Source organism: Ambystoma mexicanum, chromosome 13 (genome assembly GCF_040938575.1).
Source record: "Ambystoma mexicanum isolate Mex_15411 chromosome 13, UKY_AmexF1_1, whole genome shotgun sequence".
NCBI classification, from domain to species: Eukaryota; Metazoa; Chordata; class Amphibia; order Caudata; family Ambystomatidae; genus Ambystoma; species Ambystoma mexicanum.
The window spans coordinates 537,267,677-537,295,294 of record NC_090938.1 but is presented as its reverse complement, the minus strand read 5'-3'; the positions used below and the strand labels follow the sequence as shown (position 1 = coordinate 537,295,294).

At 47.5% G+C, this 27,618-nt stretch overlaps 1 protein-coding gene across 1 annotated transcript in view; it reads left to right on the top strand.

Moving 5' to 3' along the window:
* Window positions 1-27,618, top strand: part of MEIOC (meiosis specific with coiled-coil domain) — an 837,366-nt gene that overhangs the window by 623,728 nt on the left and 186,020 nt on the right. Inside the window, exon 6 of the mRNA XM_069632830.1 lies at window positions 8,040-8,220. Within this exon, the coding sequence (XP_069488931.1) occupies window positions 8,040-8,220 (181 nt within the window). The remainder of the gene's footprint in view (window positions 1-8,039; window positions 8,221-27,618) is intronic.

Genomic DNA, 27,618 nt, shown 5'->3' with positions numbered 1-27,618 from the left:
TGAAGCCTAATTTCCTCCCAAAGGTGGTTTCTGAATTCCACATCACTCAGAAAATTACCTTACCTTCATTCTATCCTCCTCCCCATCCGGGGAAAGAGGAAGAAAGGCTACACAGGCTGGACCCAAGGCAGGCTTTAAGCTTTTACATCAGCAGACTTGCTAGGATTAGGCAAGCAGACCAACTTTTCGTAGGTTACTCAGGGCACAAATTGGGACTACCGATAACAAAACAGACCATTTCCAGATGGATTATTGTGGCCATTCTGGAATGTTACAAACTAGCAGGGAAAGAGCCTCCTCAAAATCTTAGAGCTCATTCAACCAGGTGTATCGCGGCCTCTTCGGCCCTCCAAAGAGGGGTTCCGGTTCGAGACATATGTGCGGCTGCCACATGGTCGTCCGCACATACCTTCACAAGAATTTACAACCTGGATTCCTCCTCTAGTCAAGAGACTGTTTGGCAAAGCCGTATTACATTCTGTTCATTCCTAAAGGGAAACATGGCGTTTTTACTCCCACCTCCAATTACACACCACTGCTATGGGAGTCTATCAAAGATAAGGAATACGTCGGAGGACACAATCCCATCGAAGAACAAGTTACTTCTTACCTAGTAACGTTCTTTCGATGGGATGTTCCTCCGACGTATTCCTTATCGCCCCTCCCATCCATCCCCGCAGTAATACTTCCCTTGTGGTTGCAGCTTACGCTCCTTCAAGGTCAATAACCAATTCATGCATGACTTATCTTATGCTACAAAACGGAACTGAGCTACGGACGCTGCGCGTGGCTATTCATGGGCCTGGTGACCTCGGCTCCGATACGGTGGCTGTCGAGGGACACGAACTCGACGGACGTCGATGCGCAGCGCCCTCTACTGAGAATTTTTTTTCCGAGGCCAGCAAGCTGGAGACGAATTATCAAAGATAAGGAATACGTCTGAGGAACATCCCATCAAAAGAGCGTTACCAGGTAAGAAGTAACTTGTTCATTTGGTGAATTCTACCGATCTCGCAGAAACTGCAGTGCTACGTTAGACTTTATTGATGAATGTGGACAGATTCATGATAGGTTTAAGAGAAGAGGCTATTCTAACAAAAGTATTCAGCAAGGTATGCAACGAGCAAGTAGTATAGCACGAGAGGATATGCTTTCTGATCAAGAGACACACATGCCCACCAGTTATTCTGATGTGCGCATTATTACCAAATATGTGCAAAATTCGGATTTGTTATATGGACTTTTAGCCAAACATTGGCATTTACTTCAGCTTGATTCAGATATATGTCCTTATATAGCAGACAAACCTACGTTTATCTTTACACAAAATCAGACACTCAAAGGGCATTTGTGTCCTTCCTTTTAGTACCTCAAATTAACTCTGCAGACTCAACATCATGGTTACCTTCTAAACCAAAGGTTTTTTTTAAATGTGGCACATGCAATTTCTGCAAGTTTGTTATAAGCTCTGATACTTTTTCGTGTCATAATGGTTTATCGATTCAAATTCGTGATTTCATGAACTTCCTAAGACCAAATATGTGGTGTATTGGATTCTTTGCATATTTGGCAAAGTTTATGTGGGTTCCACAATAAGGGAATTGCGAAAACGCATTCGAGAACATTTTGCAAGTTTGAAAAAACCTTATTCTAAATTGCCACTTTCAATGCACTGGCAAGAACACCATCAAATGGATAACGTTGGAGATATTAAGTTCATTGGTTTAATGGAAGCGAGATCTCACCCTAGAGGGGGGCGACCGTCTTGCACTTCTACGTCAATTGGAAGCTCGTACTATATGTAGATTACGATGTACCACTTTGGGTTTTAACAGTGATACGGAACTATGTCTTCTTGTAGGTGGGTAATTGGATATGGTACCCATCTCTCAACTGGATGTATAATATGCTGGATTATATATGTGTGGCACTGCTGGAGCCTAGGGGACTGACGAGGTGCCAGTGCTGCACCTGCGGGCCAAATGCATTGGAATTAGCCTAGCACTCATGTTCATTCACATTAAACACACGTTGCACCATGAGCATTCTCAACAATTGGCACACTTTCACTTTCTCCATCCATTTCTGCAACTGTAACACATTTTAGTGAAAGTATTATTAATATATTTTTTCTCACTTAACATGCGGTACTGTGAGGAATAACAGGAATTGGTATGCCTTTAATAATTGTTTTCGTTTTCAAAATTTGTTTCTTCTTTTTTGACATACTATAGTGCGAGTACTACCAGTATTTTCTCAAAATGTTTACGCTTTGGAACAAGTGAATCATTAGGTGATGACATTTTAGCACGCGATCAGGGACGTGCTATACATTTCTTTAGTATATACTGTTCAATTCAGTCCTCATTCATTGTACATTCAATTGGCACAACGTACGCAATAAAGAACGCTCAGTTCTATTGACATTTAATCACTGATTACGTGACTGCATGGGCTCACGTGATTAGTGACGGGTCACGTGTTCACAAGGTTCTTTTCTTTTACATTGAGTTTGAGGACGACCGCTGTTGGACTTGGTTGTGGTTGGAAAGACTTGCTCAGACGGCAGTATATTTGGGTAAGGGAGCTCAAGTTATGCACTCATCGCGTGGCATTTAGTATTTTCTCAAAATGTTTACGCTTTGGAACAAGTGAATCATTAGGTGATGACATTTTAGCACGCGATCAGGGACGTGCTATACATTTCTTTAGTATATACTGTTCAATTCAGTCCTCATTCATTGTACATTCAATTGGCACAACGTACGCAATAAAGAACGCTCAGTTCTATTGACATTTAATCACTGATTACGTGACTGCATGGGCTCACGTGAGTAGTGACGGGTCACGTGTTCACAAGGTTCTTTTCTTTTACATTGAGTTTGAGGACGACCGCTGTTGGACTTGGTTGTGGTTGGAAAGACTTGCTCAGACGGCAGTATATTTGGGTAAGGGAGCTCAAGTTATGCACTCATCGCGTGGCATTTAGAGTCACTGCTTATCCATTCCGCTATTTTTAATACATACGGTTTTGCTTATTAGGTCTTGCCATTAAGGGCTGGCTTTGCTTCATTGATATAGATGGCCAAAAATAAAGTGTTCCGCGACAGATCAGCATTAAAGCTGCACAGATAACATTTTCTTTTTGCAATTGGCCAAATTAGGAATTTTGAGATATAAGTTATTCTGGCCAATTAATTGGTTGCACTTACTATTGTTGCATTGTTTGGAATGCAGGACGTCAGAATCACGACTGCTGCAACACTTGCATTTACTCACAAGCTGATATCAATCAGAGAGACCTCATATTGGGTAATTAACATGTCGATACAACCATTTGCATGAAAACTATTGGGAAATGGAACTTTATCCATATCTAGGGGACTAGTGATAACTGAGCACCCATTCATAATGCACACAGTTTGCATTAGGTCATTTGGATAGCGGGTGCAGTGAGAGGCACTGCGGTTGGAGGCACTGGGCTCCAGTCGGTTGCACACGTGAAATTATTGCATGGGTTCCAGTAAACTGAACATATTACTTAGATGGCATACAGATAACATGCCATATTCATTATCCAGATGCTCAATGTGCATACGTTTTTTCTTGTTTTCTTTTCTTTTTATGCGCTGTTGATGACATGTTCCTGTTTATTCTATATGACAATGTGATTTGGTAATGTATACCTTACTTTATGGTTTTATGTTTTACCTGTAATCTATGCCCCTGTCCATGTGTTGGGTTATTTTCAATATGTATTGTGTTGAAACATTATGAATTCAAATGGTTTCACATCACTTGTTTGGAGCAGAGCTTTGCCTTGAAAAAGACCTGTGGAGGTCGAAACACGTGTTGGCACACAACTCTGACATTTGAACACGGAAAATGAACACAATTAAATAATGCAAAAATCTATCTGAGTCTCTTTGAGAAGCACTTTTGTATATGGAATTGCATCAATGGCGACGTTTAATATTATTAATTAACCATGTGTGCAATTCGTGTGAGCTAGCAGCGCATCCTGGTGAAAATATTTTGCCAGGAAAAGTAACTAGCGTTATCCAGTCCAATCCTTTGATACAAATCATCGTAACCGACTTGCAAGCAGATAAGAACTCTAAAAATGCGACCATGATTATTTGTAACCTTTACTGGAACGCAAAAGCTCCAGAAGGCAAGTGTCTCCCTGATCTGGTAACTAAATGGCTAGATGAACTAACACTAGAGTTCGAGAATCTCAGATTAATAATATGCGTAGATCTAAACATCGACGGACCAAGGACCGGTTCTACGAAAGAGAAGGAGCGGTCCACAGAAGATAAAATCCACAGGATCCGCAAATGGCTGGATGAAATGAATTGTAGGAACCTGAAAATGGTAAACGGCCAAGTAAACAGAGACCTCCATGGTGCCAAAACATAGTACTCAGGAAAATTGAGTGCTACATTAGATTATTTCTTTGTGGATGAAGCAACCTTCCAGAATGTAGTCGCTAAAAGTCATGCACAGCGGATTTAGTGACCACCGCCCCGCCCTTTGATACTGTCGTGTTTGTGGCCATACTCTATCCACCGAGCAAACAACATGAGAATTCGGTGTGATTGTAAACTCCTGATAGTCTAGTGGGACGCGTTTGAAGATTGACTCGAGATCTACACCTGCTCTGGCAGAGCACTTAGCTGATTGGAGTGCCTGCCAGGATAAAAGCGTGGAGTATCAATTCTGCATAATGTCGTTTAAAAACATCCTTGGGATTTCCGGAAGAGGAGGGATAAAGCGGAAACACCGCCATGACAAGGAAATAAGAGATGAAAACCGTCAACTATCAAAGGACTTGCGTCAACTAAAGACGGTTCCGCTTATCTCTAGATTGGCCAAGAAGAAAGATCTAAAGTAGAGGTATAGCTGTTGGGTAAGGTCTCATAGAATGCTCATGTACCAAAACAATGGTGAAAAAATGCTGCAGGCAATGCATAATAAAAACTCGAGTCAAATATGGACTCTGTTAAATGGAAATGATTTGACACAGGAGCGTGGCAACTAGATCCCATCCAAGAAGAAACCTGGGTGACCCACTCTAGGACACAATACGGGCAGAACAATTCTAAGATAAGCCCATTAGAAGAGTTGCCTTTAGACAACATTCCATGGTCCATAAAAACAGAAAGAGAAGAGATAAGAGCAATCATTGCTAAAGCAAGTACTTCAAGAGCCCCTGGCCCTGACGGGCTATCCAACGCCATCCTCATATTAGCCCCTGACCTATGGACTGATTTTTGTGCTGAATTGTTCGAACAAATAAAACAACAACAAAAAATCCCAGCATCTTGAAAAAAGGCAGTAGTCATACCAATTTACAAGAAAGGAGATAGAAATAATCCCTCAAACTACCGGCCAATTTCGCTCCTTGCTGTTCTAGGTAACGTTTTTGCCTGAATACTTCTTTAAAGATTAAAAGAATGGATAGGTGAAACAGCAAATTATGAACCAGGGCAAACAGGATTCATAAACAGCGTAGACTGTGAGCTGAACCTCCTCTTAATCAGCCTCCTAAAAAGAAAGATCTTGAAAGCCAATGAACATCTGTATATGGCGTATATCGATATGGAGGCATCCTTCGACAGCGTGGACAGACAGAGGCTATAGACCAAACTGGAAAATAAAAACTGCCCTCTGATGCACTCTTGAAAGCAATCAAGGCCCTTCATACCGGAACCACTCTAAAGATCCGTTTGGATCAGCAAGGAAACCTATCCAAAGAAATTGAAAACTGCAGAGGTTTAAAACAAGGATGCCCGTTGGCAGCCATTCTCTATAACATTTTTAGTGATATGATGGAAATCCTGGAGCCGTCAAGATCATGTTCCCCAAAGATAAACGGAACAGCTGTGGGGCACTTGCTCTATGCCGATTTTGTTTTGTTGGACCTTACCCAAATAGGCCTTCAGAGAAAGTTAGATGCACTCCAGGCCTATGTAACACAAAACGGATTAAGGATCAACATAGGAAAATCTGATATACTAGTGCTCAAGAAACCAAGAACAAGAGCAAAAAGATCCTTTATTTGGTCACTTGGTTCAGCTACTCTTAGTACAACAACTGCATCAAGATATCTAGGCATCGTGATCAGCGCATACAGCATAGACTTCCCTTGGAAGAAAAGCCTTTTGCTGAAAATGAAACAATTTACAGGCGCAAGGCCTCCTAATAAGAAAAAAATACTGAACATTTTCTTTACAGCCCGTGATCACATATCATAATCAGAAAGTTGTCCCAGCTTTGACATAGGCTGGAGAAGCAGGTCTGAACTTCCAGAAAAAATTCTGGGATCAACTGGAAAGTAAATATTGGAGGCGGGTTCAGCGGCGGCCGCAGACTGGGCCGAGACTGAAGTAAAATGATCGGAATCGAAACGGCATACCGTGTCTGCGATACTGACTGGTCTTCCAACCATCACTGCCGAAATCTCAAAAAATCTATATGCCTCATTACGAGGTTGGCGGTAGCCATGGTGCTATTAGCACCATGGCTACCCCCTTACTGCATTCCGGGTCCGGGTTGTCGAAATAGGGACTTACTGGGTTGTTCCAACCTTGGAGGACCCGGTAAATCCCCATTCCAAGAACAATTCCCCATTCGAGCCCCCACAGGGCTCAATGGGAATGGGGATGGAGCGAATAACGAGCCCGCTATTAGCGGGCCCGTTATTAGCTCCCTGGTCCCTTAGCGGCTCCCGCTAAAACCAGGCGCCCATAGCGGGACCCGCTAAGGGACCTCGGAATAGGGCGATAAGGGTTTACTGGCGCCGGTCTCCTTACCGGTGCCCGTTAACCCTTACCGCCCACCTCGTAATGAGGCCCTATGTGTCCAATGTTCCAAGAACTGATCCTAAGATTTTGACTAAATATACTAAGTACAAACTAAGTGTTGTTCAAATATGGATTGGTAAAAGACGACAACAGAAAACTGAAACCTTGCGACACCTCATATTTTGCCCTAAACTGAATAAGGAGAGAACCAACATTTTACTGGAAAGGTTGAACAAAGTTCACGGCCTGAATGCCGACTCCTGGTGGGAAGTTCTCTATGGTGGACGAACAAACGCAGCTACAAGAGCGCTGGGATCATTCCTGAATGGGATCTTCAGCCTTAAAGAAGCGTCTCTGTGGAAACTATCGGCCTAAGCCAAGTCGGAGTGTCATGAGGTTGTGATTAAACCATCCTAGAAAGTCCATCCTATGGCTGGCTGGGAAGGGCAATAACTATAAGCCAAGAGAGGATTTTAATGAAGTAAGAACAAGTGTGAATGATGGCCAGAAGGAGAAAGGGCCATGGTAAGCATGTGAACTGTGAAAATGCTCTGGCTCTGGAAAGAACTGGGAAGGGTTTATTGGGAACTTTAATTTGTCTCTTGGCTTTGTAAATCCAGGATTTTGTGAAAAGCAAAGGTTTGTGATATAACTGTGCGCTTTATAAAATGAAAAAAATAAAAATAAAGGAGGCATTAATGCATTTGGCAATGGTGGGGGCGAGGGAATCAGTGCACATCTTGATATGGGCCGGGCAAATGTCGCTTGAGCAGTTATAGGCTTTGAGGCGTTGGGTGGTGGTGAGTACATCAGAGAAAATGGGAGTGAAGTGGAAAGGAGGAACGGGGCTGTGGAGGTCAGGTGGGAGGGGAGGGCATGCTCAGGAGCATAGAGCAGAGTTTTTTTGAGGATTGTTTTGTTCCTAAGGTTATGGGTTTTGTTCGCCAAGGCCATTTGTACAGGGAAACACCAGGCTTTGTCTTGAAGGAAGCTAGTGATATGGTGGGCAGGGGCTTCCAACTCCTTAAGGATTTTGAAGAGCACTTTTGTTAGTGCATGCCTCATGTATCCTGGTGTTGTATATGCTGGCTTTGGTGGTGATGATTGTTTTTTGTAGGTGTTGGCAATGGGTTGTTTTTTCCAGAGATGTTCCTTTACTCTGATTATGCCACTACATGTTCATTAATGCTGTATTCTCTTCTTAGAATATATGCTGTATTCTTCTTAAAGGTTGTGACATTACTGGGAAAAATGGAGCGTGTCCGAAGCTCTCCTCTACATGCCAATATCTGTACAGCCCTTGATAGGCAACTGGAGGCAATTCACATAGTGCAAGCACGCAGAAAAGATGAAATTGTAAATGCATCAAATCGACAGAGACAAGGTGTTCCTCGATGCCAGGATGACCGAGGTAATGAGATTGTTTTTTAATTTAATATAGGCTCTAATCACAAATAATGTTTATATGTAGGTGGGTAGTAGTAATAATAACCATATATTACATGGTATTGTATATTTTTAGGTCCCATTGAAGCTCTTGCCACTTTATGGGATCCCATGTACTCTCATTTCTCATCCCCCTTGATGTATTTGAAAAGTAATTTCTTAATGTGATGGGTCTAGCATCATCACACTGCTTGCCATTATGTTCTTATGTTCTGTGGAGTATATGTATTAAGTCTCTTCTTTTTGCGCTTGCAAAGCAGGACCTTTCCAATTGTAGCTTGCTCTCATTGATATTTGGGGTTCATTTGGATTTTCCATTTAGGAATTCAGAAAGAACATCATTAATATAATTTCAATCAATATTTTGCATTACCATAAATGGCATCAATAAATAGAGTTGTGCCCAAGGTGCTTAGCACCTCTATTATATTGGACTTATGGTAAGGTTAAGAACAAAACATATCTGATTGCATGGAGTACAAGTAAGTACCAGTCCTATTATTCTACCAATATTTAATTTATAATTGTGATAGCATATATGCTCGTCCTTTGTGGATGTTTCATTACTCTTTGATGATAAATGGAGAGACTTGGTGGGATGCTGTCAACAGTAATGGGTTCTAGGTCGATGGACTGACGGAGAACCAACTACCAATGTGCTCTTTAACATACTCTTTAATGTTATGTTGCTGCATGTCGACTGGTTCTTAAGATGCTGGTGTTGTGGTTGGTGGTGCTTTGAGGAACCCACGGAGGTGTCAGAACCTGATTTCGTGGAGCTGGGAGTTTCAGAAGCTACCAATGTGGGCTTTTCTGAGCGGACAAACCCTCAGGAGACATCTCAAAGTGGGCTTTGGCCCTTTCAAACTATTCCTTGTGCCTGATCCCTTCCTTGTCTTTGAGCCTGCAGTGTGATATTGTGTTGTCAAATGGGGCGCTCTTGTATGGTGTTGCTGCTAGGAAGTCAACCAAAACATAAAGCATACTTTGCATACAGGGAAATAGAGTGTGGAGAAAATGGGATAATTCCCAACTGCACCAAAACAAATCCTCAAAAGATCGATTTAGGTAAATGATGTTGAGTATAGGAAACACATCTGCTATTAATAAGGTATTATTGAAGAGATCTATATCAGAGAAGGTGAGAAGTGTTCAGATATCCTCCTCACAAGGTTGTAAAAAGAACTGCTTCTGCCAGTAAAATGAATAATGAGATCCAATAACTATTGGCGGTTGTCCATGATTTAATCGAATTAGAAATGTCTGAGGGAGAAAAAAACAAATGTAATTTGAACGAAAATGACTTTCAGTTATTTCTCCGGCCGACATTTCTGGTAACCCTGATCCCCTTACTTACCTTTTGGTGACATTCTTCACTGTGTGCCGCCTACTCCTCCATCCCTAAACGACTCTGGTTCCCTTCACTTACATGCATTGGAACCGGTGCAGCATGGTCCTTTTTTTAAATTCTTTTTTTTTTTTAAACGTTCTTTTTTACGGAGCGGGGGACACCCATCAATCCTCGATGTTATTGTAGTGAACAAGGGTGTAATGGACACTCCCGCAAACCCTGCTCCCCTTGTTCACTATAATGGAATACGAAAATGTCGGCTGTTCGAAGTTTTCGTTCAGCCAAAATTCGAACCAATATCCCATTCATTTTTGTTTTTCTTTTTTCCTACGGATTCCACTTTTGGCTGCCTTAAAAGAAACGTGTCACTTTTTTGTTTTATATGTAAAGCTGCCCATTTGTCTCCTTTTTCCCCTGCTGTGTAGATCTCAATATGTAGCAATACCTACTGCTGGTCGTGTCACGAAACTGAGTGAGATCAGCACCAAACAGAATAAAAAATAAAAGAGAAATAACGTTTTTTTAGGGGAATTTCATTATGGATCTGTTTAATTTTACACTTCATAATTCCAGGAGATTCAGATGATAAGTCTTTGGGCTTTCCTCCTCCTCGCCTTTCCCATTCCTCCACTTTCTTTACCATGGGAGGACCAACTTAGAATGTAGAACCTATCTTGGCCTGGAATGTAACAAAACAACAAAAAGCAGTCTGTAACCTACTCTGGATTTAATAATATATCTGGGTTATCTTGTAGTCCTCACTTCAAGAGGGGGAGAAATCCCTTTACCAAGCACATGTCTCAAAGACTCATTCTTGGGGTAGTTAAGTGTCCCCATGCTTCTTTCATGACTCTTTGTTTTGTTGAATCAGATCTTCTGCTACTAGTCCTGGACTCCTGGAAGAATCCTTGCCTGGGTCTCGGGCCAAAAGTGCATAACTTGGTAGGCCAGGATAAACGTAGAATTTGTGACTGGATGCCATCAAACTGAGCCCCAGAACTTCCACCAGGAACCGAGCCATCTGAGTTTGCGCAACAGCTAGATCAAAGAGGAGTTTGTATGGTGACAGGCCCCAAAACTTCCACCCATCACTCTGTCCAGATAAGCTTTTCTAAAACTTGAGCCGGGTGGCACTCTCCTCCTCCCTGGCTCTGGTTTGTTGTCTCCCAACACACCAGGCTCAACTACATCCTCAGCTAGTCACAGTGGCCTTGTACCGAAGGCAATCTCTTCTGTACCTCCTGTCTTCCATTGTCCATTGCCCCTCTCCTTCACCTTCTCCCGGACCTCCTCATAACTGTACTGCATGCTCTTACCTCCACCCCCTCCTTAGTTGCATGCTTTCAGGAGGGTTACATGCATTGTCTCTCTCCTCTCCACCTGTTTCGTCTTAAGCTCCTTCCTGAGTTTCGTCCTCCTCAATGCTCTCCACCTTCCACCTGATATTTCCTCCAACCACCTCCTCAGTTTATGCCATCTCTCTCCTTCCGTTATCCCCTCCAGCCATTACTCAGATATAATCCCGCTATTCTCCCTTCGCTCCGCTTTTTGCCACCTCCCTCTTTCTGCTGTTCTTGTTTACCACCTTCTCCTTATTCTGTGTATTAATTTATATACAGGAGGAACAATGCTCTTTTGATCACACAAGAACATACAATAGATAAGAAATCAGATTTGTCCAGAAGCAGTGAGCTTCTTACAATGGGGTGAGATTGAGGGACATTCCCATCAGTTTGAGGAGGGGACAATACATAAGTAGACATACACAGATTAACGATAATGAACAGTGGACGTTTTTAAGTGCAGGTAGGCGGTATGGCCAGCTGTGCTCAGGATGTTACCATGATGGTTGAAGTGCTAGAGTGGAGGCAGAGGAAGTGAGGGACAAATGTTAGCTAGTAGGAAGATGAGTGGTAGGTTAAGAGGGTAATTCAGAGGGGAGGAGGTAGGCTTTTAGTTTGGTTTTGAACAAATCTGTGTGGACTGTTTCCCGGATGTCTGAAGGAAGAGAATTCCATGCAAGTGAAGCAAGAAGAGAGAAGGAGCAGAACCGAGAGAAAGTAGTGGGACAGCGATGCGCTCCAAGGGTAGTTGAGGAGGCATAGCGGATACTACGAGAAGGCTCGTAGAGTTGGATATTAGACAATAGATGGAGTGGTGCCTTACCGTGTATAGATTTGTGAACCAGGAGACGAATTTTAAATATGGCCCTGTCTTGTTTCGTCAGCCATGCAGCCTGGTGACCGTACAAGGTAGTAGGTGTGAAGTGAGGGAGTTCAAAGAGAGTCCTGGTAGCGGAGATAATGATTTTGTTGAGAGGACAGAAAGCTTGGTTGGGGAGACCAAAGAGTATGCTGACATAGTAGGCCAGTTTAGAGAAGACAAGAGTGGTTGGCAGTGTTGAAAGGAAGGAGATGCCTGTTTTCTAATATTTAGGAGGTTGAGGCGAGCTGCTGTTCCAGTTTTGGAGATGGAAGTAGAGAAGGTGTGAGAAGGGTCATAAATGACGCTGAGGTTTCTAGCTGAAGAAAAGTAGGGGAGAGTGTCAGGTGGTAACTGGATAGTGTGAGAGAGGCATGGTATCAAGCGATGACACAGACAACACATATAACAGTTTCAAAAATCTTTATTAAAATATCAGAATAGATGTACATCAGTGTCAAAAAGTGCAAAATCCAAAATGTCTGTGTCACAACCTATGCTTGCTCTCACATTCAACACCGTAATATAGTGTAGCAATATTCAAACTCAAAATAGTTTTTTAAAGTAAAAGACTCGAGCAATCTCAAGCTCCCTTTTCCACATTCAGGATTGTCACACACCGCGGTAACTGGCGTGTGTGGAGTCGGTGGGGCTTTGGCAGCCATTAACTTCCCCGTCACGCTTCCACGCATCTTTCAGTGACGGTCTAGTCTTTTCGCGCGCGGCTTGCCGCCGTCGGAAGCCTTTTCCGTCACACCAACCAGGAAGCCTACGCGTTACAAACCACTCGCGTTAGGCTTTCGGGTTGGTACGCTGCTAGTTTTCTCTCTGTGCACGCTCGTGCTGTCACCCCCTTTTCGTCTGCTTCCTCAGTGTTTCTCCCTCCTTCCCATTGCCTCCCTTTATTTTTTCCTTCTTTTTTTTCCTCTTTCCCAGTGCAGCATTTGGCAGTATTCCCTGGTTTCCCTCCTTTACACCCCAGCTCTCCTTTCTGCTCTTTTTTTTCCCTGGTGCTTTTATCCAGACTTAGCAACAAGTGCTTCTTTAGTCATTACCCAGTTGCATTCCGGCTTTGCACTGGCATTCCATCGCCAGCGTCATCAAGCGTCTACAGCTTCTTGGGAGCACCGCAGCCTCAGCCTGGATAGGTTTTTTATTTTATGCCTGTCAGCTTTTTCCCCTGGAGTAGTTTGTTCCGGAAGAGGGGCCCCCTGGACCACTCACCCAACGGTTGGGGTGGCTTCCTTCCGAGGCAGACCCTATCTGCCAATGTGTGGGTAACATCAGAGAGATCTTTGGGGATGTTCTAGGTATTTCATGGAAATCCCTGATCAGGCACATTCCGGCGATCATGCTTCTGAGTTTAGTTGCCTTCTTCAGGGCATCTTCATTGACCCTGTAAACATATAGTATTTATGGTTTAGACTCATACCCAGACATAACTGACTGCCGTTGAAAAGGCCAATGTAACATCAGTCATCACTTACCCTCAGTTTGTGGGTAAAGTGTTTAACTCCAGCGTTCTACTCCCACTCAGCATGGCAGCAGTGGGTAAGGGGCGGATAATACGTCTATTCTTTATATGCGGTAAAGGGGTTCCCACGAACTGAAAAACTCCTGTGTGAATCACGGATGGTCTGTGGTCAGTGTTATCTGATCGGGGAATACAGAGGGTATCTGTGTTAGGCGGGTCTAACATATATCCCTCATACACATCATTGTATATGTGCAAATGTCAGCCACCCTACACACCTTGAGCATGCATCCTTTGGGGAGTTTATGTATGTGTGCTGTCGAACGTAACTATGCGAGAAACTTAATTTGTTCCGATCTAATGTACAGAACCAGAGCTGTGTATTGCTACACAGCAAGCCCAGATGCACTCCTAGGGGACTACAATCCCCATTTACACATTAATGCTTTCCATAAATTGTTTCGCCGAATTGGCGGACATTTGAATTCAAACGTAACTTAATCTCTTCTTAACTTGAATCAAATGGCTACTAGTTATACAACATTCAAAATAAAGCATCACAAATCAATATCAAATATATAGGTAGACCAGAACCTAGACCGTAGAGGTAACTCTTGGATTTTAATTATTCAAGTCCAAAAGTAATTTGAAGTGGGGAAATCAGATTTGCAAAATGTCCTATATTCACACACAGAGCACATTTTGTCAATGTTACATACAGGACACAGAACATTTTCAACACAGGAAATGCCTTACAACAACAGGCATGGTGCAAATCACTTCCAAGTATAAACAAGTTGTCACTTCATAAATCAGTCGATCCAATCAACATATGTTTCCAGAAAAAGTCCCTTTTGAGTGTGCGTTTCGGTTCACAGAACCATCTTCAGGGTATGGACTTCACTGTTCCTATTCATAATTGTATTCATACAACGGACCCTACAGGGTAATGGAAATGGAAATCTATTTAGTAATTGCTCTCAGCTTCTATATTCAAATTTACTAGGCAAAGATGTATAGAAAGTAAGATACACTAACCTCTCTGAAACAAAGGGGGGGGGGGTCCAGTGAGTAACCTAACAGTCGTACAGGAGAGATATATTGTCCTGTATAGGTAACTTTGTGGTCTCCGGCGTGACAGTGGTCGACTGGGTTGAAGGCTGCGTAGGCTTACTCCCGGCCGATTTGTGTGTTTGGGTCGTCGACGAGTGAGGTCCTGTTGTCGTCGCCGATGTCGTCGTCGGAGTTGATGACGATTTGGTTGTCGGCGGGCGTTTCGAGGATGATTTGCAAGACTCGAGGACGAATTATGTTTCTTATTTGCAGACGACAAATACTAGGCCGACTTGGATCTATGTTTGTCTGTCGTCAGAGAGGACCTTCTCGACGAGTTGGACATGGGGTTTGTTGACAGGCGAGAGCCTCTATCCATAGTTTTTTCTGATGAGTCTTTGTCGACGAGACCTTGTGTTTAGACCCAGTATGGGACCCCTCTCCACTGCCTGGTGTTTTTTTAGCAGGAGAGTAGTGTTTGGCCTTATCGTGGCTCATGGAGGATTTTGGCTCAGCTGTTTTGTGTTTTTTTCGCCAACAGTCTTCAAACTTGGATCTCTGACGTGATGGTGACCTCTTGTCAGAGGGAGTGGAAGCTCTCCCGCTCCTTGACAAAACTACTTCTGACACGAGGTATGCTCCTTCATTGAGCCAACAAATTAGCCCATGGTTTCTATCCTTGAGTGTTTTTTGAGAAAACCCCAGGCAGATGTCACATTCCTCCGCAGTTTGGTTAGAGTAGAGACAGTAAAGACAATCTGCATGTCTGTCGCCCTCGTACACATTTTTTAGGCTACAGGCGTCACAAGGCCTGAATAAGGACTTCTTTGGTCCAGAAGTCTCCATGGTCGTAAACGGGACCGTATATGTATGTGGTTGCTCCAGATGGAGAAAAAGGTTGAAGAAATATGCCTTTTTTCGAACGTGAATTTCTCTCAGGAGAGAAAAATGCAAGGAATCCCATACATGGGGCACATGTTTTGCATTGGTCATGATTGAAAGTAAGGCTATACAAATTTGCTAATCATATACGTTGAATTGCTAATCAAAATATTTTTATTTAGCAGTCTCCACTAATCAATTTTGCAAGACTAATTTATGCCTTAGTGTTGGCACTGCGGGCAGTACATTGGGCTCTAAAATCCTTCCTCCCGCTAATTAAGAATTCAGTGGTTCGAGTCCTCAAAGTCTCCCACCTGCTGCGGATACAAAACAAACAAGCGGATACCCTCAGCAGGGATTTGTCGCAGTCCCACCCACGAATGGCAACTACACAATAACCAAATATCCAAAATCTTCCCAACATGGGGTCATCCTCATCTGGACCTCTTCGCCACTCAGTTCAAGAAGCAGTGCAAGAGATTCGCGAGCAGGGTCCCTCGTCCGACTCGCAAGGGGACGTATTATCGTTCCCATGGACCGTAATGTTCGCATATGTGTTCCCTCCATTTCCTCATCAGGAAAACAATCCAGATGATACGCAAATATCACTGCAGGATAATCCTGGTAGCCCCGCACTGGCCCAGGCACACCTGGTTCTCGGACCTCCTTCAACTGGTAGCGGATAGTCCAATCCATCTAGGATCACACACCAATCTTCTATCGCAGACCGACTGATTGATTCTGCGACACGACCCGGGCTCCCTCAAATGAACAGCGTGGCTCCTGACCATGCCAAATTCGGCCACTTAAACATCCCTCAAGACTGCCAGCGCATTCTAGCGGCGGCTAGGACTCTGTCCACGAACATTTCCTACAACCACAAATGGAAAAGGTTTGGTACATGGTGTGCACAGCAGTCCAACTTGCAACCACTGGCCATAAAACCTCAACAGGTTCTTCCCTACCTTCTCAAACTAACAAAAGAATGTCTAGCGGTCTAGTCTATAAAGGGGCACCCGGCGGCAATTTGTAGATTCGCAAGGAAAAGAGGATCTCCTCTTCTCTACAGCGACAGGCTACTCAGGCACTTATTAAAAGGTCTCTTGCGTACTTTTCCTCCAAAGAAAAAGTTTCCACCGGTATGGAGCCTGAATCTCATCCTGGCCGGTCTTATGAAAACTTCTTTCGAACCTCTGTCAACAGCACACATCAAGTTTGTGGCCTGGAAAGTGGCATTCTTAATAGCCATTACATCCTCTAGACGAGTTTTGTAACTACAAGCTTGTTGTGTGTCTGGTTAGGTGGAAGGCAGGGAGGTGTTAGGAATGGTATTCCTATTCTATGTTTACCTTCTTGCTTAATACTGCTCTCTGAATGCATGCTGTGTGTCTGTAGGTGTGAGGTCATTAATGGAATGCCTGGAGTGTGACTGACTGGAATGCTCAGTGTATGAGATTCCACCCAGGGCAGTTGGTGATGATATAGCCTTGGTTGTGCGAGCCAGTGGGCTTCCCTAGTACTGTACGTCCTATCTCCTTGTGACGAAACCCAATTGTTATGACCAGTATTCAGGGTACTTATAAAGGATACTCTGGTAGCCAGCTGTGATCTTCGGGTTACTTTAATCACGTTACATAACAAGGAGATAGGAAGTACAGTGCTAGGGAAGCCCACTGGATCCCACCACCCAGGCTACATAATCACCAACTGCCCTGGGTGGAATCTCATACACTCCACATTCCAGTCAGTCACACTCCAGGCATTTCATTCATGACTTCGAAGCCAATAACAATTTCATCGAAGCCGTTGCACCCAGCTATGTTTTTATATGTAACAGCGCCATGATGCCCCTGGGCTGATGTGCGCTTTAAAAATACAAATAAATAAATAATAAATCGTCGACGATTTCTACTTTTTCTGCACCAATAGTGACATCCATAACTCCTACTTCATTTGAAAAAAGTTATATACCACAATCTCGTTCAGTTTACTTCAACACTATATCCTCAATTTATGAGGCAGGAGAATCATCTGATGAGGAAAGACCCTTTGGTCTGGAGTATGGAAGGCCTTTTGTCCTAGACGAATTGGTCTCAGAGTCCAGAATAAAACATTTGCAGGATTCCCTACATGAAGCAAGTGGGATTGATACTTCCCCGGAAGTTGACTTCGGTAGACCTGAGCCAGGCGATCCTGCAGAAAGCAATTACAGAATGCTTAGGACTAGAGTGATGGAGTACATGGGGTGGTCTAGGCCACACCTGTGTTCGAACAAGATGACCTAACGGACATACTTGACAAGGGTCCACAGAAGGATCCTATTGTCCCCTTTCACAATGCCTGCAGTTAGCAAAAGATTGACAGCTAAATATAGAGTATCAGCTGCACATCCTCATTACCTATCAAAGCACCCAACACCAGAAAGCCTAGTTGTAGTTGTACAGGCTGCAACTTCTTCTGGAAAGCAACATGCATATCCTGCAATTCCGCAGGATCGTGATGACAAGAAGTTTGATGCCATGGACAAGAAAGTTTTGTGAGCATGCAGCATGGCGTTAAATTCTGCTAATGCCACATGCCTGCTGGCGGGGTTTACGCACACCCATTCAGATTGTATTTCAATGGCTGCTGACCATATCCCTGAGGGGGAACAAAGGGACAGTTTCTTGAACCTTATCAAGTATGGGAAGAACCCTATGTGCGAATCCCTCAAAACCTGACAGCATCAGCAGAGCCATGGCAGCTAGTACAACAATCCACAGATTTGCGTGGTTGCGGAAGTCGGCATTTGTCCCAGATGTACAGTCCAGGCTTCTGAATATTCCCTTTGAGGGCACTCATCTATTTGGTAAGAAAGCTGATGACAGTTTGGAGAAGTTGCAAACTTCCAAGGTGGCAGCCAAATCCCTTGGAGCTGCGATAAGACAAACTCCAAACTGCCCCACAGGTGCATCCTGGAGGGGTAGGTCCTTTCGCTATTACTCTGCATACGGTAAAGGCAGAGGACAGCCGGCTCAAAGAGGCCAGAGACAATTACCCCGTGGTGGGTGGGGTAAAGGTGCTAAGACCGCAACAGCAGGTGCTGCTTTACCCTCAGCATCTGCGTCAGCTGCCCCAAAACCTCTCTGAGGTCTTACATCACAAGACAGCAGTAGGAGGCAGATTAACTCAGCATCTGACAGAATGGCAGGCTATTACTTCAGATGCTTGGGCATTGGAGACAATTGCCCAAGGTTACTGTCTGCCTTTCCTACAAACACCTCAGAGTCACCCACCGCGGAACAACTCTTTAAAGTTTCCAGATCCGCTCCTTATGCAGGAAATGTTAGACCTGCTAGAAAAAGGTGCTATAGAACCGGTACCTGTAGCGGACAGGAACAAGGGTTGGTACTCCCCATACTTTCTAATTCCCGAAAAAGGACGGAGGAATTGGACCCATCTTGGACGAGAATTGAACAAGTTCCACAAGAAGGACAAGTGCAAGCTGGTTACCCTTTGTCAAATCCTTCAGCATGCTTAATTTCATATGCCAATCCATCACAAGCACAGAAAGTACCTGAGTTTCGCTATTGGCAACTCTCACTATCAGTTTCGGGTTCTGCCATTTGGGCTAGACTCCTTCCGAGGGTTTTCACCAAGCTAATGGCAGTTGTGGCAACGAGTCTAAGGAGAGGGGTGATTCACGTCTACCCCTACCTGGACGATTCGTTGATTAGGGCCAGTTCCCCGGAACAAGCACTGGATCATCTAAACCATTCCTGCCACTCCCTCCACAGGCTGGGCTTCTCCCTCAACTTCAAGAAGTCCCAAATGATACCATCACAAAGACTCCAATTTATCGGAGCAGTCCAGGATGCATCCCTCGGAAGAGCTTTGCCACCAGCACAAGACATTCTACACATGGTGACAAAATTCCAAAATGCGTAACATCTTCCGGCCTTCCATTTTCTGAGGTTGCTCGGCCTCATGGCATCCTGCATTTTTCTAGTGCTGGAGGCTCGCCTGAGAATTAGCTCTCTCCAATGGGCTCTCAGGACCCAGTGGTCACAGTTCTCTGGAAGGATGTCAGATCTCCTACAAAACACAGTGTCTCACAGGATCTTCAGTGTTGTGCCTGTCAGTAAAATATCTTGAGAGGAGAACCTTTTTGGCAACCATGGCCGGAGATAACATTAGTGACAGACACCTCACTCGTGGGGAGTCCATACCACTGATTTGACCATCAGCGGTCGTCGGAGTCCAAACTACACATCAACCTTTTAGAGCTGAGGGCCTTCCTGCCATCTCTACTGGGAAAGAATTTCCTGATAATGATGGACAATACAGTGGCCATGTACTACCTCAGCAAAAGAGGAGGTGTAAAGTCACTACCACTGTGCAGAGAGGCAATGCAGCTCTGGTTCTGGGCTATACAAGAAGGAATCTCTCTGTCGGCAGTTCACCTAGCCAGAGAGAAAAAGACGACGGCGGTCGCTCTGAGCAGGCAGAGCAGTCTCCCACGAGTGGGAACTAGCTCAGGAAGTCCTTCAAGAGATCTTCACCCTTTGGGGAACCCCTAAAGTAGATCTGTTCGCAACCGGTGTCAACAGGAAGTGCGGCCTATTCTGCTCAAGGGAATCCCCCCGAGAGGAGCTCTAGGAGATGTGTTCGTGGTGGACTGGGAATTTCCAACTTCTGTACGCATTTCCCCCAACCCCCATCATTCCTCACCTAATAAGGAGGTTCAGGAAATCCATGATCCTAATTGCCCCAGATTGGGCCAGGAGAACGTGGTACCCGGACCTTCTACACATGTCCATTTGTCCTCCGATTCGTCTTCAACAAAGAGAAAATCTTCTCTTGCGAGAGGAGGGTAAGGTTCTCCATCCGGATATAAGGACTCTCAGCCTTCACGCATGGTTTCTGAGAGGCTGAGATACAAAGATTGAGACCTCCCGGACGACGTAATGAAGTTGTTGCTTTCGGCCAGAAGGCCAGCAACCAAATCCTTATACCGCTGCCGTTGGAACAGGTTCTGCAGCTGATGTAGAGCTAAAAAGGTTGACCATTTCACATGTAATACACCAATGGTGTTACCTTTTCTTTTGCACTTAGCAAATCTGTGACTCCAGATTAGCACGATAAAAGGCTATCTAGCAGCGCTGTCCATCTTCAAGCGCGCTGCTGAAGAAGTCTCCTACTTAAAAATACTGTTGGTAATTACATTTTTAAAGGGCTTAACTAATGTTTCCCTCCCCCCCCAAACTCCTTTTCAAGTCCCCCTGTGGGATCTAAATTTGGTCTTAACATTTCTGATGGGTACCCCTTTTGAACCCCTTCACTTGTGCCCATTAAGACTTCTTACCCTCAATACTATCTTTTTGGTGGCTATAACATCTGCCCGAAGGGTGAGTGAGCTACAAGGCTCTATTCTGCAAGCCTCCTCACACTGTCTTTCACAAGGACAAAGTTGGATTACAGGTGAAGCCTAACTTCCTTCCCAAGGTTGTTTCGAAATTTCATATCACCCAAAAAATAACTTTGCCTTCCTTTACCCTCCTCCACATCCGGAAACAGAGGAAGAAAGGCTGCACAGACGCAATCCAATACGTGCCTTGAGTTTTTACATTAGCAGACTAGCAAAACTGAGACAAACTGACCAATTGTTTGTGGGTTACACAGGTCATAAATTAGGCCTAGCCATCACCAAACAATCCATCTCTAGATGGATTATTCTAACTATTGTTGAGTGTTATAAATTGGCCGGTAAAGACCCTCCAGAGCATATAAGAGCTCTCTCAACCAGGGGTATCGCATCTTTGTCAGCTCCTCAAAGGGGAGTTCCAATAAAGGACATTTGCGGAGCTGCCACATGCTTGTCTGCACACACCTTTACAAGATGTTAAGATGTTATAGTCTGGATTCCTCCACTAGCCAAGAATCTAAATTTGGAAAGGCAGTACTGCACTCTGTGTATACTTAAAAAGGTAAATTTTACTCCCTCCTCCTGTATATATATTACTGCTTTGGGAGTCTGTCAAAGATAAGGAATACGTGGGAGGACACAATCCATTTGAAGAACAAGTTACTTACCCATGGTAACGTTCTTTCGACTGAATGTTCTCCAGCATGGAGTCTGGCATGGATTCACATGCTCATGAATATTCCCCGTCGTCAGGCTGGGAGTCCTCGGTAAAGAAAAAATCAGTATCAGTTTTGTTTCTGATCTGTCTTTCTTAGTAGTAACCAATCACTGGTCTCTGGGTCATACTGCCCCCAGCCAATGACTGCCCTTTCCCTAAGCCCCTCCCCTGGCAGCCATCCTCAGATTTTTACCGCACGTTCAAGTGTTGGGAGTCCTCGTGCTATAGCTCTCGAGCTTTTACTGCGTTTTGCGCTTTTTCACAGAGTCTAATCTCATTTTTTCGGTCAATCGAGCCTCAAGCTCCACCGTTTCTACTTCCGATCAACGGGGACCCATTTCGGAATTTTCTACGCCGCTCAAGGGCGAGGTTCCCGTCGAGTTATGCTTCTTTGACGATTCCAGAAGATCTGAGGCCTACCCCGTGGACATGGCCCAGGACAAGGGAAGCTCGACACCCGGATCCAAGCTGTTCAGGAACTGCCCTGGATGCTGATTACAGAATGTTTTCAAGGAGGATGAGCATTCAAGATGTCTCTACTTCCTTCACGAAGACAAGACTCATGTGGAAAAGGACTGTGTGTTTTGCAAGAACCTGTCGGAAAGGACTTTGAGGGATCGTCTGACCCGCCTCGCCAGCTGGCTGGAGAAGGGTCCAGCAGGTGAGAAGAAGAAGTCTGAGTGGTCTTCTAAGTCCTGTGAGGGCGCACCGGCGACAGAGGGCCCAACAGAAGGCAAAGCACTGCAAGTCCGCGGGCACCGGGAGCGCCGAAGGGTCGGGCTCCTTGGCTGCCAGGCAGGGCACACCTTCACCGACGCTATCAGCCACGAGCCAACGCTCTGGCTCGGGGAAGAGAAAATCCGAGAACCCGGCTAAGCTTCTGGAGAGGCCCTGACCGATCTCGAAGGGATCAGCCGAGGGGGAGCGAGGCAGTGACCCCTCCTCCAAGGTGAAGGCCTCAAGTGCGCCCAAGGTGGTGAAGGCTTTGATTCACCCGGTGAAGGCCTCTATTGAGGGAGTCGCGGCGGCCCTGGCGAAGCCTGTGGAGGCTAACCCAGTGGTGGCGACCTCGGGGCCCAGAGTTTCCCTGCCGCCACGGAGGGAATACTCTTTTCAGCCCATCGATAAGACCCCCGTGAGACCCCGGTGGAAAAAGAGGGGGGGACGGTGGCCGTCAGACACAGATACAGTCTCTGAGGAGGAGCTGGTTGAAGTCGTGAAGGGCCTCAACAAGAGGTTCGAGGAGGTCCGGTCCCACGGGGGGAACCTCGAGGAGATCGACAAAGAGTGCGACGGCAGCGCCGACGAGACTCCCGTGGAGGAGGAGCAATCATCGCGCCCCGTCGCAGCCAGTGCCTGAGCCTCAGGACAACTCGGTGGCCATTTTGATGGCAATCCAAACCTTATGCACGGAGATAAGGACGAGATTGCCCCTCACCCCAACGGACGACCCAGCAGAACCGGGCCCGTCGGGAAGCCCTCCAAACAAGCGGAGGAGAGTTCACCCCTGCCTTTCAAGCCCTCGCGGCCCGCTCAGCCTTCATCTCCTGATCCTAGGGATGACACGGGAACGGATACGGCCATGACGGGGACGGGCGGCAACGTTGGTGACGACGGGATGTGCCTTCCGTCACCACTCCCTCGGGCCTCCCCGCCCGACGAAATTGGCTCCTTCAACGCCATGATTGCCAGGGCATCCGAGCTTTTTCCGCTCTGCCCTGAGGAACAGAAGAAGGAAGGTTTCCTCTATCAGCGGCGCGAGGCCAAGAGGAAGACGGTCCTCGCGGTACCATTGATTGACGATATCTGGGAGGAGGGACTTGCTCTCCTGAAGAACCCGTCCACGCCGCCTGCCAAGAGGGATCGGTACGAGAAGAAGTATTAGGTCCCCGATTCCGCCCCTTTGTGCATTAGGGCACAGCCGACCCCGGATTCAATTGTCTCGGCGGCGGCCAAGAAGAAGGCGGCAGGGGCGTCATCCTCAACTTCAACCTCCCCATCTGACGGCGAGTGAAAGAAGCTGGAGCATGGGACGAAGAGTCATCTCATCTGCGGCAACGACAATTAAGGCGGCCAACGCCCTAGGGATTTTGGCCCACTACGACAAGGAGCTGTGGTACAAGATCGCTCCCCTGCTGGACTTCCTACCGGACGACAAGAGGTCGGAGGCCCTGAAGATCCTGCAAGAAGGTGAGGTGGCGTCGGACCACGCCATAACGGTGGCCAAGGATATTGCTGACACCGGATTCTGACAGTTGGGCAACAGTGTTTGCCTTCGACGGCGGGGATGGCTGAAGGCAACTGATTTCCACCAGGACGTGCGAACCAGAGTTTTGGACATGCCCTTCGACGGGAACAACCTGTTTGGAAAAACAGTGGATGAGTCACTTCAGGCCATCAAGACCGACACGGAGACGGCTCAGGCCTTGGGAGTGTTCCAGCAATGACGGCCGCCCTTTCGGAATGCCGGCGGCGGCTCCTCGACGTACCGCCAGGCGGCCCGATCCTCGTCGCAGGAGGCCTACAGAGGACGCAGCAAGTCAGGAGGATCTCATTGTCGGTGGCAAGGCTGCCTCCAAGCAGGACTATACCGGCCGTAGCGTCGGGCCCCCACCGGATCACCCCGGTGGGAGGCCGGCTGACGAAGTTCGTCAGAGTGTGGGAGTCCATCTCCACCGACCGTTGGGTGCTGGATGCCCTGGCCCAGGGGCACACACTCGAATTTCAAAGGAAGTGCCCCCGCATTCCTCCTTTGGCCAGGAAGGAAAATCACATCCCTCAACTGCTGTTAGAAGTAAGGGTGATGCTCAAGAAAGGCGCCATCGAGCTCGTCCCAAAGAGGCTCCGGGGCTCCAGAGTAAACTCAAGGTTCTTCCTCGTCAGAAAGAAGACAGGCAGTTGGCGCCACATCCTGGACCTGCGGCCGTTAAACAAATACATCAAGGCACAAAAGTTCAGGATGGTCACCCTCCAGCACGTGCTGGGACAGCTGGAGGAGGGCGACTTCCTATCGTCGCTGGACTTGGAGGATGCTTACTTTCACATCCCCATTCTAAAAGGACATCGAAAGTTTCTCAGATTCATAGTCCAAGGGCAGCACTACCAATTCAAGGCCCTGCCGTTCGGGCTGAAGTCGGCACCCAGGGTGTTTACCAAGTGCCTCGCACCAGTGGCTGCGCCTGCGGGGGATCCACGTCTACCCCTACCTGGACGATTGGCTCATCCGTGCAAGGACAAGAGAACTCGCCGTCGAACACACAGCGGAGAACGTCCAACTGCTTACGGATCTGGGATTCTCCATCAATTACTCGAAATCCCACCTGTTCCCGTTGCAGGTCGCACTGTTTCTGGGATCCAAGCTCGATACAGTGGCGCGATTGGCCTCACCGTCGGAGGAGAGGACGAAGGCCATCTTGGGCAAGGTGCAGCGCCTGCTGGCCACGGACGTGGCCAGGTTGAGATCCATCAAGTCCCTGCTCGGAATTATGTCCTCATGCATCTACCTGGTGCGCCTGTGCAGGCTACGGATGTGTCCTCTACAAGAGTTCCTTGACGCCCGTTGGATACAAGCGATGGGCAGCTTCGAGGACAGGATCCCGCTCAACAAGGTTTTCTGCCGAGCAATTCGATGGTGGGGCACCCGCACGCATCTCGCGGCGGGCAAGAACTTTCAGACTCCTCTGCATCAGGAGACGGTGACGACGGACGCCTCCCTGGAAGGGTGGGGAGCGCACACCGGAGATCTGCACGCGAGAGGCCTTTGGCTCCTGGACGAGAGGTTGCTCCACATCAACATCCTGGAACTCCGAGCAGTGTTCTGGGCCCTCAGGACGTTTCTCCCGTCCCTCAAGGGCAAGGTGGTGAGGATCTTCACCGACAACACCACCATGATGTTCTACATCCGGAAGCAGGGGGGCACCAGATCCCCAGCCCTGTCCAAGGAGGCCCAGGATCTGTGGCACTGGGCCGTCGCCCAGGGGATGTTTCTGGTGCCCTTCCATCTAGCAGGAATAAAGAACGTCATCGCCGACTCACTCAGTAGGGAGCTGCGCTCGTGCCATGAGTGGGAGCTATGTCAGGATCAGGTGGATCGCCTTTTCCAACGATGGGGCAAACCCCAGATCGACCTGTTTGCGACAGCGACCAACTCCAAGTGCCAGAGGTTCGCCAGCAGGTTTCCCCAGCCGAGGAGCATGGGCGATCCTTTCTCATTCCCCTCGGACGGCCTGTTCCTGTATGCGTTCCCTCCATTGCCATTGCTACTACAACTCGTCAACCAGCTCAAGAGGTCCCGGTGCAGGATGATCCTCGTCGCACCGGCGTGGCTGAGACAGATCTGGTTCCCGGACCTTCTGGACATGTCACCGTCCCCACCAGTCAAGCTGTCGACGGACGCAGATCTTCTCTCCAGAGAAGGAGACACCATCCTTCATCACGACCCGGAGTCGCTGAACCTGAAGGCCTGGCTCCTGCAGCACTAGAGTTTGAGGGTACGATATCCCGGCAGACTGCAAGGAGGTGCTTGCAAAGGCCAGAGCGTCCTCAACTCTCAAGTGCTACAGACACAAGTGGAAGAGGTTCTCTGTCTGGTGCCGTGCACAGAAGATTAACCCGGTACGGATCACGGCCCCTCAAGTGCTTCCGTACCTGCTGTCGCTGTCCAAGGCTGGACTCGCTCATGCTTCCATCAAGATACATCTGGCAGCGGTGAGGATTCCAAGATGGCCGACGGCACTGAGTAGCTGTGCCGCCAGCGCTCCCTGGAGCTGTCTGTTTGGAAGGTGCCCACCACCCATTTACAGACTTGTTTCTGCATCGCTTGGACCCCCGTGGACCTAGAGGAAGTGGGAGAGCGTTGGTGGAGTGCTCGGTCCCGGTGGTGCTGCAGCGAGCGAGAGAGGTGGGGCTGGCCAGAGCCTCGGGGGGGGAGGGGGGACGCCGAGGACTTGCCCCGCAGTGAGCACTATCGCCGCGCCGAGGTCTTGCCCCTGCTGTGAGCACTATCGCGGGGACCGATCTGAGGAGGAGCGACGCCGGCTCTGCACGGCTCGGGCCTGCCTTCCTCGCTGGAGGATCCCCGAGTGGCCGGGCGGCTGCGGGGCCCGGGAGAAGACGAACCCAGAGGTGGGCCCGGCGGGGTGGATCCTTCGTCCGGGAGCTGTGTAGCGGGACGGAGGAAGATTGCCTGAAGGTGAGAGCCCGGGGGCGGCGGTGAGAGGAGGTGCACTTACCCGGCTTCCCCTGGAAGGAGCGGCCAGGGAGTGGTGGCAGCCGGGGGCAGACGAGGTCAGCGGGGAGTGAGCCCGGTGATGCAAAACTGTGTGAAGGTGAGAGCCCGGGGGTGGCGGTGAGAGGAGGCTCACTCTTGGGACGTTGATTGGGCCCCGTAGGCCCAGGAGGAGAAGACGGACATTGGTTGCCCCGCCGGCTAGGCCCCGCGGGGGTGCCCGAGACTCGCTTCCTCCTGCCCTTTCTCCTGCCCTTCGGAGGCGGGGGGGGCCCCGAGGGCCCTGGCCTCCCCTGGGACTGGAGGGCTTCAGGGGGGCCTGCGAGGGGCCATTGGGAGCAAGTTCAGCGCGGCGAGAATACCTCCCCTCTAACGAGCGACGCGGAGCCTGGGAGGCCTGCAAGGAGGCAGGGGGTCAGAATTTCGCTGGCCCCCTAGGAATCGGGGAGCGGATTTTGACTACGCGGGCGGCCTTGGGGGCCGGCATTCTATTTGTGGAGACTGTCCTAGGAAGAGGTCAGTGAGGTTTGGCTGGACCGGAGCCGCCCACCTGGAGGAGAAGTGACTGGCATGACCACGAAACTCAAGGGTAGACGGGGAAAGCACCCACAGGCCCCTGGAGATAACACGGGTACCCTTCAAGCCATGTGGTCAGCACAAAATCCTAAGGAGGGGTCCGAGGCCTCAGGAGGCACGCCAAATATGCCCAGACAGGAGTTCATCGGAGAACTGCACTCCTTGCAAGCGAATCTAGCTAAGACTTTTCAAGAGCAGTTTCAGTTATTGCGCACAGACCTGAACGAAGACGTAGGGGAGTTAAAGCAGGAGATGCGACAACTGGGGGAGAGGACCGACATCCTGGAAAAAGGTCTCCAAGAAGTGGGTAAAGACAATGCAGCAAATAGTGAAGCCATAGAGAGGCTGGATGTCGCCACCAGGAATCTCGAACTCCAAGTGGAGGACCTGGAAAACAGGTCTCGTAGAGTCAACATAAGGGTCAAAATGCTGCCTGAATCTGTGCCCGATAAGACCTTGAAAGCGGTGCTCCAGGG